Source organism: Cariama cristata, unplaced genomic scaffold (genome assembly GCF_000690535.1).
Source record: "Cariama cristata isolate BGI_N322 unplaced genomic scaffold, ASM69053v1 scaffold25623, whole genome shotgun sequence".
Taxonomy (NCBI): domain Eukaryota; kingdom Metazoa; phylum Chordata; class Aves; order Cariamiformes; family Cariamidae; genus Cariama; species Cariama cristata.
The window spans coordinates 87,223-104,699 of NW_009608332.1; the positions used below are offsets into that span (position 1 = coordinate 87,223).

The 17,477-nt window shown below is 37.6% G+C and overlaps 1 protein-coding gene across 1 annotated transcript in view; it reads right to left on the reverse strand.

The window, feature by feature from the left end:
- SNX7 (sorting nexin 7) overlaps positions 1-17,477 on the reverse strand; it is a 24,311-nt gene that overhangs the window by 6,338 nt on the left and 496 nt on the right. The window contains exons 2-7 of the mRNA XM_009697089.1: positions 15,781-15,891; positions 15,202-15,366; positions 14,029-14,230; positions 11,968-12,167; positions 8,413-8,499; positions 2,337-2,489 (exon numbers count right to left, since the gene is read on the reverse strand). Coding sequence (XP_009695391.1) covers positions 2,337-2,489; positions 8,413-8,499; positions 11,968-12,167; positions 14,029-14,230; positions 15,202-15,366; positions 15,781-15,891 — 918 coding nt within the window. The remainder of the gene's footprint in view (positions 1-2,336; positions 2,490-8,412; positions 8,500-11,967; positions 12,168-14,028; positions 14,231-15,201; positions 15,367-15,780; positions 15,892-17,477) is intronic.

A 17,477-nucleotide genomic window follows, 5' to 3' on the forward strand; every position in this document is an offset into this window, starting at 1 on the left:
GGTAGTGACTCAGTTAGAAAGCAGGAGATGATTCCTCATAGGAGATGAACAGAAGAGCTGGGCAACTGAATCATATCCATGGCATCCGTGGTGCCTGGGAGCATGCACAGAACATGCTTTGGGGGAAAAAAAAAAGGCAAGAAATAAGATGAGGGATGCTACAGCAAGGAAAGGCTTAGTAAGCATCAAATGGTGCATCAAAAGCATGAACGAGTAATTTAACTTCGGACATGTAAGAGAACATTAATGATGCAAGTAATGACTGAACAAATGAAAAACACTGTAACAGGCACTGTGTTTGTGCGTGAGTTTAATGAGTGAGACTCAAACAATTATCTTTAAGGTAGGATTTCATTTTCTACTGAAAGAATAAAAATCACATTGTGATTCTCAGGTTTCTGAGATTCCCTTCCAGAAGTTTCACTTCCAAACAGTGAAAGCAGATGCCAGGGCTTCTTTTTCTGATGTTTTCAGGAGTGCATTGCACACCTGTAGTTTGTAATGTAAGGGGCTCTGACAGTAATCACTTCTCCAATAATTAACCATCAGCATTAACCACAGGTCTCAAATAAATGTGCATATTTTAGATCAAAGCTCCCAATCTAAACATTAATTTTATCAAATTCTGTTGAATGTCAGGATTAAGATAATGATTTTCTGATAAAACAGAAAAAAATAGGTACGCCCTCACTTTGCAAACAAGGAGTGATACAGTCAGCACAATGTTTTCTATTATTGCAACTGCTGCAGTAAGATAAGGTGTTTTTTTCTAAAATCTAGATCTACCGAGATGTAACAGCAAAAACATTTTATGCAGATTTCAATATTCCAGAGAAACATCAACAAAGAATAATGTCTCAGCATAAACCAATTTGGCCGGTATTTCAGAGGCTATTTAAGAAGAACCACTGGCAGTTACAGAGATAGCTGAACCATTTTCTGCAGTTTGTGACTTAATGATAGTAATTTCATGTACAGTACAAGCTTAGGCGTTCTGAATTAAAATCCTAATTCAGCAAAAAGCATTTTAGACAGGAAAGAGAACCAAAGAATTATGTTTGTGTTTTAATTTATCTAATAATTCATTAACAAAATATTCCAATATATTTAGCAGCATTTTAACATACATATTGCTGATATAGAAGTCAGAGATCATCAGTAACTGAGGAAAATGTGAGAGGATGCCAAAAGCTTGCTGCCTGATTTCAGAAAATATTTTGATCTTAATATGTAACAACAGATTGTCAATGTCCATGCATCTCACAGACTCTATGTTAATTAATTAGTCTTGATGATCAAGAGCTTTGTCTTTTCAATTATGTTTTAACAAAATGATTTGTAAAATCAGGACACTGTCATTGGCTAATGGGAAATCCATAAAAAGTTCAGAATACAGGATTGGAAGTTACAGTTATCAACATATATCTGTGAAAATTACTAATTTATGATTAATAGATGGCTTAGTGTATTCCAATTTTTTTCCCCAAATAAGGAGAAATTCTTTAAAAAAATTCAAGACATCTGGGATATTTTCAAAATGTGCACTTCAATCAACAATGTCTTCCCCATGAAGAAATTTCACAGAATGCTTAACATATTTTGGTATATGTTTTCAAGTTCTCTTTCTTAGTACATATTCTTATAAAAGGGAATTCTTACCAAGACTATTAGCCGTGGCATTTGGGTTGAAAATAAAAATCTAATTTCAGCCACTTTCCTTTCTTTCTGAAGTAGTAAGTTTCAATTATTAAAAGATTCAATTTATTAATTGTATACACTGGTGGCATTTGTATTTTTTTTTAAAAGTACAATAAGCCTTTCATACTGACTTCTCAAAATTGTATTGTTCTTCTTTATCCTTGTAAAGTCATTATTTCATGAAAGACAATTCCTTAGAGAAGTAACAACGAGGACTTCCTAAATGTGCTGTCTGAAATGGAATCACATTTAAACGTTTTCCTCATACAAGATCATTTACACAAGTTTGAGCTTTCCAGAGGGCTTCTTCATGCAGTTACAGGAAAAAGTTTCCAAACTGAAATATAGCAGCTGACGTTGAACCGAAAAATATGTTCCGAATTGTTGTGGTTAGTAAAACAAGAGTGCCCTCTGTCGATAATGAACTCCGGATCAACCACTTGGGCACAAATAAAATAACGTTTTGCTTGAAATGTGTCAAATTAAGAATAACTGCCTCCCTCTTCCCGCAAAAACAGATTCTAAAGTTAACCCAGGTTTGAACTAAAATGCAAAAATTCCTCTTTACAGACAACCCATGGACTTCTCCACTGAAATAATCAATGAAAAAATAACATTGCTATGAAAAAGTATTTTACCTCTTCATAATAACGGAGATTATTCTCAGCCACATTAGTGAATGTTGATCTCATATCATACTGCATGTTTTGCTTCCACCTGTCCCAGTCCGCTTTCAAAGCATTATTGGCACATTCGACTTTGTCTTCAAGTCTCCCAATCTCTTCTGAGAACTAAATATGAATTGTAAACATTAAAAAATATTAGTAAAGTCACCACATCAAAAGTGATCGAAATCAAGTCATTGTACTACAGACAAACAGAACTGCAGAACCAAGGCTGGTATTTAACTTAGCACAGAAAATCATTCTCCAAGGATAAATTTAAATTTTATTCTTAATGAATAACTCAGTACAATTTCTGAAATAAGAATAACAAAAATTCTAGACCAGAATTAAAGTGTTGCTGAAGATGTTTATTGACTGAGAAGTTACAGACTCTGGCACCTCTCTACTAGCACTTGACAGTAATGCATCTAAAAAGGAAAATATAGAGGGCTTTACTGAAGCAGAATAAACTATGCAAATTAGATTTGGCCAGAAAAAACGAGAAAACCCTGACAGAACCTTTGATAACCTCAGGAGAAATGAGAATGGGGAGAAGACAGCAGAAATCAAAAGCACAAGCTTTTTGATTTCTTGCAGGTCACCTTGCCATGTTTTCTTGTGACCATATGAGGGAGACAGAAATACAGAAGCAGAGAAAGAAATTAAACCAAAGGACTTCTGCAGACAAGAAACTCTTTCACAGTGATCCAGGATCACAAACATTAAGGGCTGCTCTACAGTCATTATTTGCTTTTAATTACTGTAGATGCACAAAGTGACTTCTCAGCTAATGGGAATGAGTAAGTGGACAGAGGCCCTCTCTTCAATGCATCTTCTAGTCCTCTTAATAATTTTGTTACCTATTGTCATTCACTAATCAGCTGTGCCAGTGCTGGCTGGCACCCCGACACAGAACGAGGTACATCATCTGCAGCTACACTGCCAGTGCATCTGCTGAGACTGCACAGCAACTGTCTGCAGCAGGAGGGAGGACAGGCAGAAACACCACCAGTAAGAAACATCAAGCAGGAAAAGTTAATCTCCTTGGATTGTTTCCGTTGCAACTCGGGTCCTGGTGCTTTCATGGATATGAACTTCAGAATTCCAGGATTAACTTCCAGGATTTTCAAGGAATGCTTACGCTATTAGGAGAATGCAGAAACATCAAAATTCAAAGTGGGATGTGGAAAGTCTTGGTGTGCAGCCTCCAGCTTGAACCATGCAGGGAGGACAGCGTTGCAGTGCAACAGCCAGCAGTGCTGCTGCCATCAGACATGAACGAACCAAGCAGCACTGCCTGAAATGGTCACAGAACCTGAGCCCAGTGCTTAATTCACAAACCACTGATCCCAATTCAGTTTGATATACTAGACTCCTTCAGCTCTTACAAGTAGCCAAAAACTCCTTAGCTAGTAAAACTGAAAATGTCATCTGAATGCATTTTCTCCACATTCCACAATACACAGATGAATAAATATTTTCAGTTAGACTTGATTTCTACGCTGATTTTCGTTGCCACACTTCCAGATTAATGAAATACTGGTTATTAATCAAGAACAAAATAGAAGATATTATTCCTACTTTACTGAAAAGCCCAAGTTCAATTATCTAGCCAGACCAGTAATCAAACTATGGACAAGAGTAATTTCAACTACCAACACCATATTCAATATGAAAAGGTTAATCCAAAGTTTAAATGTGGGGAAATTACCTTTAGAGGAATTACAGGCAGCTGGATTCGTTATCTTGGGCATGTGCCAAGTTAATTGCCTTTTCTTCAAATAACAAAAATGAATGCACACAGAATACTGGAAACAGTGAATATTTTTAGATGAATTAGAGTAGGAAAGGCAGTTGAATCAATTTTCTGCTTTTGCAAGAAAGAAGTCCATATATGGAAATGAGCTAGGCTAGACACGTAAAGAACTTCTCCGATTCAGAAGTCATGCTGCTGCAGCTTCCCATTGTCTCGATCTTCCTATCTTTTAAGACATTTATTTTACAGTTTGTTTTTGTCCTGCCTTTTCTAGGAACTACAGATTTCTTCCATGGTGTAGTCACAATGTGATGTGGACAGGCAGACTCTGTTGTACATCCCTGCCTGGATATGCGGTTTCAATATCACCCTCTAAAGCCCAAAAGAAACTCTGTGTTGTACCAAGGCAAGGGTTGGACTTAAGGTCTAGAGACAGCATTATGCCACACTTCATCATCTCAAGCAGACAGGTTTAAGATCTACTTTTTCACAACTGAAGAGAAACATAAATGCCACCCTCTTCAGCTGCCATGACAGCAGAAATCAAAGAAGAATGGCTTGGTCTCAACAAAAACATCTACCTAGTGTGTTTCTCATTTACAAGGTGTAAATTGTTACAATTTATCCTGCAAATTAAATATGATTCTGAATCCATTTTCTTACACTGATCTGACTGAGGCAGCTAGTGTGATAGATTAAATCTCACATCAGTGATGCTCTGAGAAGGACACCACAGTGCTAATCAGGCATTGGACCATGGGACAGGAAGGTGGGAGCCAGACACTGCTAGGGCAGAGCGCTACCAGACATGAATGGTGCGACCTGTAGCCAAAGAGACTTGGCCCAGTCACCAAATTACCTGGTAAGTGACACAGCATTTTACACTATCTCACTATGCAAAATAGCGTGAATTTCTATCTGCTACATGAATTAATCCTATAGCTTGGTGATGCTAACCTTTTTTTAGCCTGGAGTTAAAACATAAGATACATTCAGAATGTAATAGATTCAGCATTTCATCTCTTTACTACTCAGTTTCAAGCCTAAACACTAGAATCCTTAAGTTAGCATTTAATGCTTATCTGGTTCTGTCAGAGCACATTACACCAACCTTTTGTCAGAATTACAATTAGCACTAGTGGCAGTACCAAAACTGTTCAGCACTCCCAAACCACAGACGGATGCACTAGCATTGCTGTGTATGCCTTCAGAATGGAGCATGGGAGCCATGGAGCCACAAACTCCCAACATCTTCACAGCCAGAGCTCTGGAGGTAAGAAAGGTCTAGATAAGCAGAAGGACACCAAAGTCCTCCAAAATATCTCTGTCAGAGCCTGCATCCTGCATCCAAAATCACAGTCTTCAAATCCTTCATACCCTGAACAACTGCTTTCCTCATGGACTAAATTTTGCAGTGGGAGACAAGGTTTTGGCTACCTAATAGCACCACAAGCAGCTTTCTAAAAGCCCAGTGGCAGAAGCACAACTCAAGAAAACGTTTTTTTTCCCAGCCAATGAGCTTGACATCTCGTAAGGTTTAATTTGCAATTCTAGCCTATTTCAGCTGCACTGACCTTGGGGATGTTTTGCATTCTCCTGCTGTATCACCTCCTGTTTGTTAAATCATTTAATGTTTGCCGTGACCAATGCTAAAGATCTCACAGCCTTTTATCAGCTCTAATGACAGTCTGAGATTCCTTATCTATGGTGGAAGTGTACTTCAAATGAGATTAGAGTTCATGCCACTCATTGTCAGCAGAATTTCTGGCTACTAGATTGCACTGACAAGTTCAATCTGACATCTGTGAGATCATTAGAAGCTACATGAGTTCTGTTTAGGAGCAGAAATGTGCAAATACAGCCAAACTCAGTATTTGACACCAATTCCAATAACAGTACCTATGTTGTGACCACCTTTTATTCTGAAATCAGTCTGGTTAGAAATGTCAGCAAAATATTTCAACACATAATAAAAATTAAAACATAGTAAAAAACTGATTAAGAAAACAGTTAAAAGTTACATGAATGGTTAAAAGTAGCAGTACAGCATGCTCTGTGGCCAGACTATCATTAATACAAAAAGCCTTCAACCTCTAATTAAGAAAAAGTCTTCAGGATACAGCTGCCACTCATTAGAGAACACAGGACTTTATTATCAGATTAGACTAACAGACATCTGTTTTACTGCTCTCATGAGACTGCAAGGAGAATCAGGCTCTCAGAAACTGGATTTTTTTGAAATGAGTAAGAAATAGAGGACTTGGAAAGGTAAAGCAAAGATCTGAACACCTGGGTAATCACACCATCCAAAGGCTTTTACCAAAACAGTAAACACAGTTTTGGAAACAGAAACAGTGAAAAAAACGACCAGGCTGTGCAAACTGATCTCAAAATTTTACTGGAAGCAAGTACAAGCATCTCACTATGGAGTATGTCATTGTCAATATCAAATCAACATGGCATGATCAATACTATACTAAAGGAAAAATACTCCTTTTTGTCTGTAACAGTTCAGGAAAAGAGAGTGCAAGCACCTTGTCAGAGGACTCCATCAGATTATACTAGAAATAGATTCTGAAAAGACCACGTCCTGCCAGGGAATGTTCTCTTCCCTACGGTGGACAGCAGTAAGACTAGCTGCTAAACAAGCTCTATGAAATTGGAATTCATTGCTGAATCCCTCTGTGCAAATGCAACTGTTTTTAGCAGGTTGACAACAAACCATACAAATGGGAAGTACTGATTAAAAGGGGTGCAACGTTAAAAAGTTGATATAACTAGCCACATACAAATAACCTACGCAATGACGTGTAACAGTCCTTCTGCCAGAATAAATTCTTAGAATCATAGTCATACAATATCTCAAGTTGGAAGGGACCCATAAGGATCATTCTTAATATATACTGTGCTTTTACGTGCAGTGCAACGAACGCGTGCTGCTGGCACGCGGGGCAGCCCTGGCGCAGGGTGCTGGGGACGCGGGCAGGCTACAGGAGGAGCCGGCAGCGGGTCTGCCCCTGCCCTCACACGGCAGCAGGGAACAGCGTGGCCTGCAGCCAGCAGAGGTCAAGGACCTGCCACTAGTACCCCAACTCCCAGCCCAGGGGCCTTCTCCAACTTACCATCCTCCGCGCGTGTTATAAGAGCTTCAAACTTTATATGCAAGCTAAGGACAAAGGACAGGAGAAGCGGCAGAGGATGCAGAGAAACAAAACCAGATTCGAGAACACAAAGGCAGTGAAATGAGAGGGCAATGTAAGATTTAAGTCAACAGAATTTCTGCTTCACGAAAAAAAAACCCAGAGGTATTTACTTACTGTCCCACTGCAGTACACAGAGGCAAATTGTTACAAAATACACCATAGCTATCGTAGATACCAGACAGTGGTAATATATTCTTATTTATTCAGCTCAATGACAAGAAATCAAACAAAAATATGCATTTCAAGTGCCAAAAACTATCTAAACAGCTCATCTTTACAGGAAAGCTAATTACGACAACCCTAATGAAAAGTATCTGAAATGTCAAGGACTTTCTCCTTTGATGTATTAAAAAGTTATTAAGTCATTTTTATATATTAATTACACTGTATAACACTTGGTGTTAACAGTTAACATTGTGCTAAAAGGATGTGGAGAGTTAAGTAATCAAAAATTTTAAAAATGCCAATACCCATCCCAGAAGTCCCTTTTAATTGGCCTGCTGAGCCTTGCTGATGGTTTTGGGGATGCCTGGCCCCATGGGCTACCAGTTACAGTCTGACTTGACTGGAATGAAAGAAAGGGTCATACTGGAAGTAAAAAAATATCCCTCGGCCAACCAGATAAGACAGAAAGCTGAAAGAACAGAATCCAGAACTTTTTATTTTAAATAACTTTAATGAGCAGAATCGCTCATTCTAACCACCTCCTCTCCCTCTCCTACATCAATGGAGCAGCAGCTACAACAGCACTGCAGCAAGTCTTACTTTATTTTAACTCCCAGTGTGGAAGTAAACAGAAATGCAAAAAATAAGCTGCGGTACCATCTGTGTTGACAAAACACAGTGGTTGTCCACTATTACCAGTCCTTTGCTCCAGCAGCCTGTCTACTGAAGTTTTGCATCTTTCTCATGATTGTCTTTGCCTGGTATGCACAGCTGCAAAGACCAAACCTTTTCAGAGTAAGTATGAGAATTATAGAGGCACCATCCAGTTACAAAGCATCACTTCGGAGGACACACTTTCTTCAGGGGATCGTCTTTTGCAGTTAGAATAAGGCCTGGAAGATTTCAGCTTTCTGTACATACTCACCAGATCCTTCTCTGTCTTTTTATTGGCTAAAGCATCAACTTTGGAGTCGAGTTCGCCTTGAATTTGGTCTCTCCTTTTCAAAACACCCTTAATATAGTAAAGAAAAAAAAAGAAGAGCAAACCGCACCAAATTTTAGCCATCTATTCAGAAAACCGTCAAACTTGGCTATTTAATAAATTAAGCAAGATCACAGAATGATGCCATTTAATAATTTTGATGATACATGTACTTTCCTGAAAAAAAATCTTAAAATCATGAAGACATAAAATACCTGTATTTTATCTTATGTTTTTCAAGAATCTTAGTAAATCCAAAATTAGTGCCCCAAGAATCTGCCATACACAGTATCATTGCTAGTTGTATGAGAAAAACTGCAACAACAGTTTACTTAATATCAGCTCAACTTACTATATATTCATATTTTAAAACAGCAACATGAGTTTGCCAAATCTCATGAACAAAAGTATCTTCTTTGAGTAAAAGTTACAACATAAATTAGAATAAATTACTAAAAATGGTATACCAGGCATTATTGAAATTGTGACTTTAACCTTCAATATTATTTTGTAACTGCCAAATGTAGTTCAGAAAAATCAGATAAAATTATCATAAAAATGACAGATGTCCTAACATTGATATATGTGCTTTTTTTCAGCATGTGTAATTATTCCATCCTTTACAACTGTCTTATCAGGTATTGGATTTTTAGCATAATGTCAAAAAGGGAAGGAAAGTTACTTGTTAAACTACAAAACAGGAACGGCATTACAGATCAAATTTCCATTTCCAGTGCTTATTTGCTCTGTGACCTTGACAAAGCCTTACAAATTTCTCTTTGCCTTAAGTTTCCTCATCTGTAAAAGCACTCTCAGGTGTGCTTATCTTGCAAAAATGCAGAAATGTTGCAAGGCTTTAGTCCTTTTAAAAAAAATCAGAAGCAGGACATATATAATTACAAATCTCAAAACCTTCTTTTACATTACCTTGCCACAACTGGTTTTACTGCTTCTTCTGTATATACTAAAAGAGATTTTCAGTATTCACCTCTAGCATAGGGCATGTTGAAACAGCACAGGGCACAAGCAGCTCTACCTTCTCTAGCTGTGTTATTTGACTGAGTTCTCTTTGAAATTTTGTCACTTTAACAAACGCAGAAGAATAATTCAGGAGGTTAATTTTCAAATAAGTTTTCAGTGTTTCTTTTTGAACAGCTACTCACTAGAAAAAACTGGTAAACCTGACTTTGGACAATTCTGAGTAATAGATTAGCAATACATACTGATGCTCATAAATCTACATTTCAATAGCTCAGAATATCTTTTGGTTAGATAAATACAGAAAATGTTTAGCTGTGAGCATAGAGGCAAAACAAATATGTCTGGAACAGCTTTCCTTCATATTACAAATGCTTTTTCTTTTTCACTATTTCTTTTGCCTCGTTTAAAGTAGTTTTAATGACTATTTGGCAACTTTTATCATAAATACTCCTTAAATTACAAGATAAAACCAAATATTTTTATTGTTTATATTATTTGTTTACATTATTTTTATATCCAATTGTTTATATTTAATGTGCTACAACTATAAGACAACTGCTGACTTCTAATGGCAAACAGCAAGACTGTATTTTTAAAAGATAGTATTACACTTTTACAATTTTTTTGTGTAATATGTAATGGTGCCCTGCCACAAAACCCTCAAATAATTGTACGTGGACCCATAACCAATTCATTGCTGCAATTTGTACCCTGAGGCACAGCAGTACTCTGCACTCCCAGATTTGTTCTGTGAGTCAGCTAGGAAGGAGCCAGTCCAGATGTAAATATTTTAGCTATGAATTCATTTCTTTCCCCAGTTTACGGCTGAACTCCCAAGACTGGAAAATACAAGGATTGTATTGTATTGCCCACACCTTCTTCTGCACATTTGCGCATGATCTTGGCATCACCGCACAAAGATCCCTATGATGAGGGGTTAAACACACCTCTGAAATCAGGTTTTACTAGCATATGACTTCCCCTATTGTATTTTTAGCCTGATTAGTAGTTCCCTCTCCAAACTGTGGGAAAAATAAAAATCCATGGCGAAGGAAAGGAAAGGAACAATTGTAGAACAGGAATGAGCTAGTGGAGGAAGATTTCGCTCTGGACAGGACCTCAAGGCAGCCTAATGCCGCATTGCAAGTGTTGCATCAAGAACACTGCAAGCAGAAAAAAAAAATTGCAGTGGGCAACAGCTACTTGTAAAGTGTGCGTGAAGAGCCAGGTAGTCACTCCGGGGTGCGTCCACAGAAACCTCTCTGCGCTCTGGACAAAAGAGAACACCTGAGAAAGGCTGAGCCAGGCTGCAGACTGCAGGCAGCATCTCTTCAATAGCATGAAGGCTAGGATCGCTCACGGGTAACAGAAATTCTGAAAAATAAGTTTGGAAGTGGGGGAGAGGAAGGAGACCCGCCATTGCTAGGACGGCAATCTCTTCAGACCTTTAAGCAAAGTAGTACCTACCCCATCTACCTGCATGCACATGTAAATAATCAGGCATGTGAGATACAGGACATTTGGTATGGCCTCTCTTTCAGTGAAGCTTGTTTTAAAGACAGCAGTCATTGCAGCAGTCACTCTTAACCTCTTGGTAGCTAAGCCTTACCAAGAAGCTGGCAGTGCTCTGCGCAGTGCCAGCAAAGGCTCAGTTAACTTTGGTCTTGCTCTGCCCACGGCCTGTAACACACCCTCGGCCCCTACTGAGAAACCACTGCAGTAGGAGCTGGGTTCCCAGCAGTAAGGCAAGAACAGATACTGCAGCTTGCATTGCTCAAAACCTAGACAAAGAGGGGTTTGTACACATTTTGTGCTTTCTGGAGGCAGCAGAGTGCGAATTATGACATGCTGAATTCAGTTAGTTAATTATGTTGATTATCCATCAGCACTGAGTTTATCAACTCTGTAGTCATTTTTTTACATTCTCTCCAAGTGTAAGAAAAATATGTACATAAAGGGAACTGAGAGCACCAGCTTATGGCAAACACTAACACATGCTTATATAATGGCACAGGGACTGGAAGTTCCCTGCTGTTCTGGAAAAAGAAAACATAGTTTAGGAACATCTCCTAGAAAGGGAAAAACCTCTCCACTCCTTTTCCCCCACACAATCTGTTACTGTATGAGTTCATACTTCAGCAGTGTCAGAGGAGGTCTTTCTCGGCAGCTGTTCCCCAAACCCTTCTGTGTTCCTGCCTCTCTCCTACAATGCAGAGCTCTCTGAAGATGGCAAAACCAGATGCTTTTTAGCACAGCTACCAAGGGCTGCCTGTCATGCGAAATTATCAAGCTCTTCTCTTCTGGAAGGGGTGCCTCTTGCCTGATTAGCAAGGGAAACAGGACCAACCGGATTCCTTGCTAACAGACAGCTATCCTATATTGTGCATATTTAGTAACAACAGTAAATAGAGGGCCTGCAAAACCATTTTCATCAGTTACAAATTGTCTTCCAGAGTTCGTCGCTGGAATAAGCCAAATTTTATACACAGCCATAAGCAATCCTTAAGGAAACCTTACCATCAGAATTTCACTGTAGAGAACGTATTCATGTAAAATCGGCAGCAGGTTTTCCGAGAGCCCTGCCATTCGCTTCTCCGTAGCCTTGCAACACTTGTCGATGCAGCTGGCAACACCTTTTAGGGAGTCTGCTATATCTTCTTCCGATGCTGACCACAGTGTGTGGATGGGGCCATATTCCTTCATTTCATTAAAATACTCTTAACAGGAACATATATGCATATTACTCTTTTGTTCATTAATAGATGTCTAAGTGATACTAATTGCAACTTCATGTTTAGTGCGAAGAAAGCAAGAGACTAAGGCTAATGTTTCAATTTGCTCAAATGACCAAGATAAGTAAACTGCAGTTCATTGTTTATGAATAAACTAATCAATTAATGTATTGTAATTAAGTAGTTCCTAGAAATCTATCAGCAAAAATGCCCCAGTCATTTCAAAAGGAGAGGTAGACCCGAAGAGTTGTATTCGATGACCTGAATCACTTCACATTGTCTTCATATAGAGGGAGAGGAGCCATAGCAGCCCCAGGCAGCAGCTGGTCTGACTGGCTTCTACTGCCCTGAATTGCTCTGCCACAGTAATGCTTCAAATCCTGTCCCAGTTATTAAAACTAGCAGCCCTGGTAGGTTCCAAAAGCTTCAGAAGACACGCTGAAGTTTACTCCAGTTCTGCAGGTGTTACTTCCTTCAGTAGTTTTTATTAATCTAAATACAAGGACATCCTACAAGTTATTTCTCTTAAGTCTCTAGGCCAAGTGATAATCTGTAAGCAGAAAGGCCGAGAATTCACTGTGCCATTTCGTAGGGCTAAACTTGGGCAAGCCTGAATATGACCTGGGTGCTGCATGTTCACAGGAGGGTACTCTGAACGCATTGGTCAAGTACTGAAAACACAATTTCATCACTACTGAATTTATAAAGAAATGTCCAAGAAAAGATGCAAAGCAGCCATATGGCATGAAGAGTGTCGTGTTTTCTTTGAGATTAATTGGACAAAATTTCCGTGGAAGATGTAATTAAGAAACCCATGTTAAGCTACTACAAGCAGTATCACAGCTATCAACAGTTCATATCCATGACAGCGCAGCCCTGCGCACAAGTGTTCTGCCAAGTGCTATTTGGAAAATCTAGAAAGAAGATATAACCTACAGTGTTTGGGAGCATGTCAAAATTCATAAGGTTTTCCAAGAAACACTTTGGCACTGATGCCTTGAACCTACGACCTCAGCCAGCTATTTCCACTGAAATGAACGATATCAAAAGGAACTCTTTTCACCAACATGTATTTTCCTTTCATAAGACCCCTCCAATTTAGTAAGGACACGCTGAGATCTGGTACTACACAATAAAGCAGAAGGGCTCAGTTATTAAAGAACACAGTGCAGCTCTTCAAGTTACATTAGACAGACAATAAAATCCCTGAAGTGCTGACCAGTGGAAATCTACTGAACAGGGTCAATCTCAGAAAGTCAGTAATTTAGCATTCCAAGTAGGTGTGTAAACTGCTGTTACTTCAGGAAAAAATTGAGATTAAGTCATTCCTCTTAAGAAAACTCTAACAGGCACAGTTTCCTGTGACAGAAGTTATGGCCAACAGTAAAAGCTATTAAAAAAACAATAAAATATACTTGGTCAACACAGAAAAAAGGTGCAGAATGAAACAAAAAGAGAGATGTTTAGACATACATTATGCCAGTACAAGACAGCACGGAAAACTGTGACTATTTACATTCCACTGAAAGTACAAAACAAAAGGTCATGCAGATTTCCAAAAAGCAGAAGTAAAAAGATAGCCACACTTGCTACGTTTTCTTCTTTCTAAGTTCCTTATCAAGTAGTTCAATGACATGTTAAAACTCTTCCTATTAACAAGTTATTCAAACTAACCTGAAGGTCTGCCAAAACAATGACCATTATGGAAAGCACAGTATAAACACAAATCTCCCTTTTCCCTCTGCTTGCTGGAAAGAGTATTTTGCCTGGCACAATGAAAACTAATTTACTTTTACCATATATTAATTTTTTAAATCCATAAAACTGATACTTGCTTTCTACTTACCCCTTTCTTCCTTGTAAATTCTATGAGCTATTTTGTCTAGTACGTTTATTTTCTGACTAAATGTTTCCATGTAATTGTTCATTTCTGTAAATGTTTCAGGACGATTTTTAACTCCTCCTCTTACTGAAGATGCTACAGCTCTGACGGTCTGTCCCATCCTGCTCAGCAAACCGGGACCCTGCTTCTTGTGTGAGGAGAGTTCCTAAGGACAGAATAAGCCATGTTTACTTCCAAGTACTTTTTCTAAATTCTCTGAAAATAATGCATACTTTAAAGCTTTTTTAAAAAAAAAAAAACCAAAACTATATACATAAGCCTCTGTGTGTCTTTTTAGCATACAAATCTTACTTTAAAAATTTATTAGACGAGTGTCAGAACCATACCTGTCATGTACATTTATTAGCTAAGCCTTTCTGGGGAAATACAAGCATGCTGTGTATCATGCTCTCACACGAACGATTAAAGACGGCAGAGAACCTTTACCCTTTCATTCCTTAGGGTGAGTTAGCTAGTTTGCAATTTAGCCTTTTGAGCAGGAAAGCAGAGGTAATGACTGCAGAAATAAGTCATTGCAAAAAACAAACAATGTTCCTCCTGGAAGAAGTAATCCATCTATTTTTTTTTGTATCTCTTTGTATATGTTGCTAGAATAACCTTTGCTAAAGTTCAAAGGCAGGTTTTTCTGAGTACAAAAATCCAATTTTCAACTGGACACATCTTGGAAAAATAAAACAGGAAATTCAAAGGCTGTATTTTTCTTTTATGAGGCTAGTATAACTTTTTTAAAAAATAAGCAGATGAAAAAGACAGTGCCAAAACCAAGAATTAATTTAAAAGACTATTTTTCATATAATCTTGGAAGCTTATATGTATACCAAAAAGCATGCAGAGTTGAAATACTGTGAATTTGCCAAAAAAATCCAAAATGCAGCAACAAAAACTACTTCGGAACGTACAGCAATATTTATGGCGACATGCATGATTACCAAAAGCACAGAAGAAGAGGTTATCTCAGGGCATGAATATTCCATAAATCCCCTGCCTTCTCCTGACACTTCTGTAACAAGCCGTGGGAGGACACTATTGAATACTGAACTAGGGAAACTCCTGATATACTCTACTAACACAAGACGTGGTTTCACATAACTGTAAATAAAAATAAAGTCATTTTACCCAGGCCTGTGCAGTAAGAAAAATTTTAAAGTCTTCATTAAAAGTTAAAGTTGGATGATCAGCAATACGGTTCAAAAATTTATGTAAAGCTTTTCTTCGAGTCTCAATGAATTCATCACTAAATCGTTCCACCATTCCTTTCATTATGAATTTTTCAGGCAATGGCTAAGGAAAAAAGAAGAAATATATTCTATAATTTGCATAATATTAGGTGTATTATAATAATTCTTCTAGTTACTAAAGAATATAGGTATACCTTGTAAAATCCACCATGCAAGAAACTAACTGTTACAAAGTTATCATATTCAACAGTGGTGCAACATGGTTCTTGTAGCACACAGTGCAGAAGAATACAAGTACAACTAAGGAGGACATAAATTACTGCAAATAGCACAGTTACAAACATAATAAATACCTTTATGGGAGTTTTAATTATCACATACATATAAAGCTAATGAAAATAGGTTGGTTTAATGTTTGTGAGACTTCAGAAACTGAAGAAAGACCTCAAACATCTTTGTATAAAACTGAAGCCATCTTAGAAACAAATAAAAATAACTTAAGTTTTAGCAAACGAACAGGAATAATCAGTGTTGGATGTGCTTCTTCCAGTTTGCTCTTCAACCAAAGGAAATCCTGATACCGTCTTCGAACTTCATATTCACTGGAGTCAAATTCACCACGGGATGTCTGAAAACCAGAGGCAGAAAAAACAGGCCTAGGTTAGAATACCAGAAAAAAAGAACAAAATAGTTTTAGATTTGGAGGAAACAGTACTTGAAGGGAATGCATACATGATTCTATTTTGCCTGTGTTATTTGCTTGCTGTTTTTTAAAGTGCAATGATGAAGTACTTGAAGAGATAAAACACATCCCATTTTAGCAAGAAATCAAAGTTCTATTGTAAAAAAAAAAAAAAAAAAGGAAAAGCAAGCACTAAACTGCCTACAGAGTGGCTTATAATAATTAGCCTAATACAATGTTTCTGAAATATTTCAATTATTTATGTGTGGCATTGTCCTTTTAGCAATCACAGTTACATTCATTACTTTTAGGGCACTTCTTTTAAAGTGATTAGTAATCTACGAGTGAGGAAATCCATTTTTTAGCATTCTGGAAAAAAACCCCAACAGCTGACATGCATCCTTGGGACCTGCTGACGCTAGTCAACAATCCCTGCATTCAAAACATGAAAACTCCAGCATATCATAGCAATAACACTTCCTGGGCTGCTTAATGGATTCTGCATTCCATCATCAATTCCAGTTTTGTAGCCCTTTGTTAGAACTTGCCAACAAACCTTTAATGCCTAGAAAAAATGCTTATTACAGTGTTGCAAAATTGTCAGACCATGAGATTTATTTTATCACTGCTCTGTCTTCTAGAATCAAGCCACAAAAAGCCCATGTTTTCATTAAAGTAATGCGTGCTGTTTAGCATTCATTGTTGCGCAGAGATTCATAATGCGATGCAAGTAAATTCTAAAAACCTCAAAACACGCTTTTGTAATCTAAACGATTCTGAGGGTTGAATAAAAATTTTTCAAGGTATGTATGTGGGAGGAATGCTACTACTTTATCATCAACAACTAGCACTTCAAATTAAATACAATAAGAAAGGATGGAACAGATAAAAAAGCAAAAGCAATCCACCTTACAGCCCTTCCATACTTGCCTGAAGAAAAAAATGTTCTCTCGTCTACAAAAACATGCATAAAGTGAAAATTATTGCTAGCAACTTAACAAAGATAGCTCTCTTCCTACTCTTTAAATATTTTATGAGGAATTGATATCTCCTCTTATTTAAGGATGAATAATTCCCATTTGAAAATTTGGTTTTAAATGAATCTTTTAAAAAAGAACTCGAAGTAAAATAAATTAACAGTGCAATTCTTAAAATGCAGCCTGCAGAATATTTGCTGGTAATCCCAGAAGAGCTAGCTAGTCTCACAAGGCTGACTTTCTTCCTTATTTCCAGTAAATAATTTGAATTCAGGACAGCTAAAAATACACTTAGTTGTTTCCTAGTATTACTTTTTCATTGGAGATTTGTGGCAGTTTCCCCAGAAATCATATGCAACTGTAAATGGGAAAAAAATGTCCTTGTGATAGTCGTGCTGTAATTACAAAAGAATGGAATTGAAAGACTTTGTAGCAGGTAACATTTATGCAAGACAAAAGACTGCTAGCCTGCAAGTGATCCAAAAGTCATAAATACTTGGGCTAATATAGTGTGTTTGAACTGAATCAGTCTTTCTGCTGTTTCATATTCCTGCT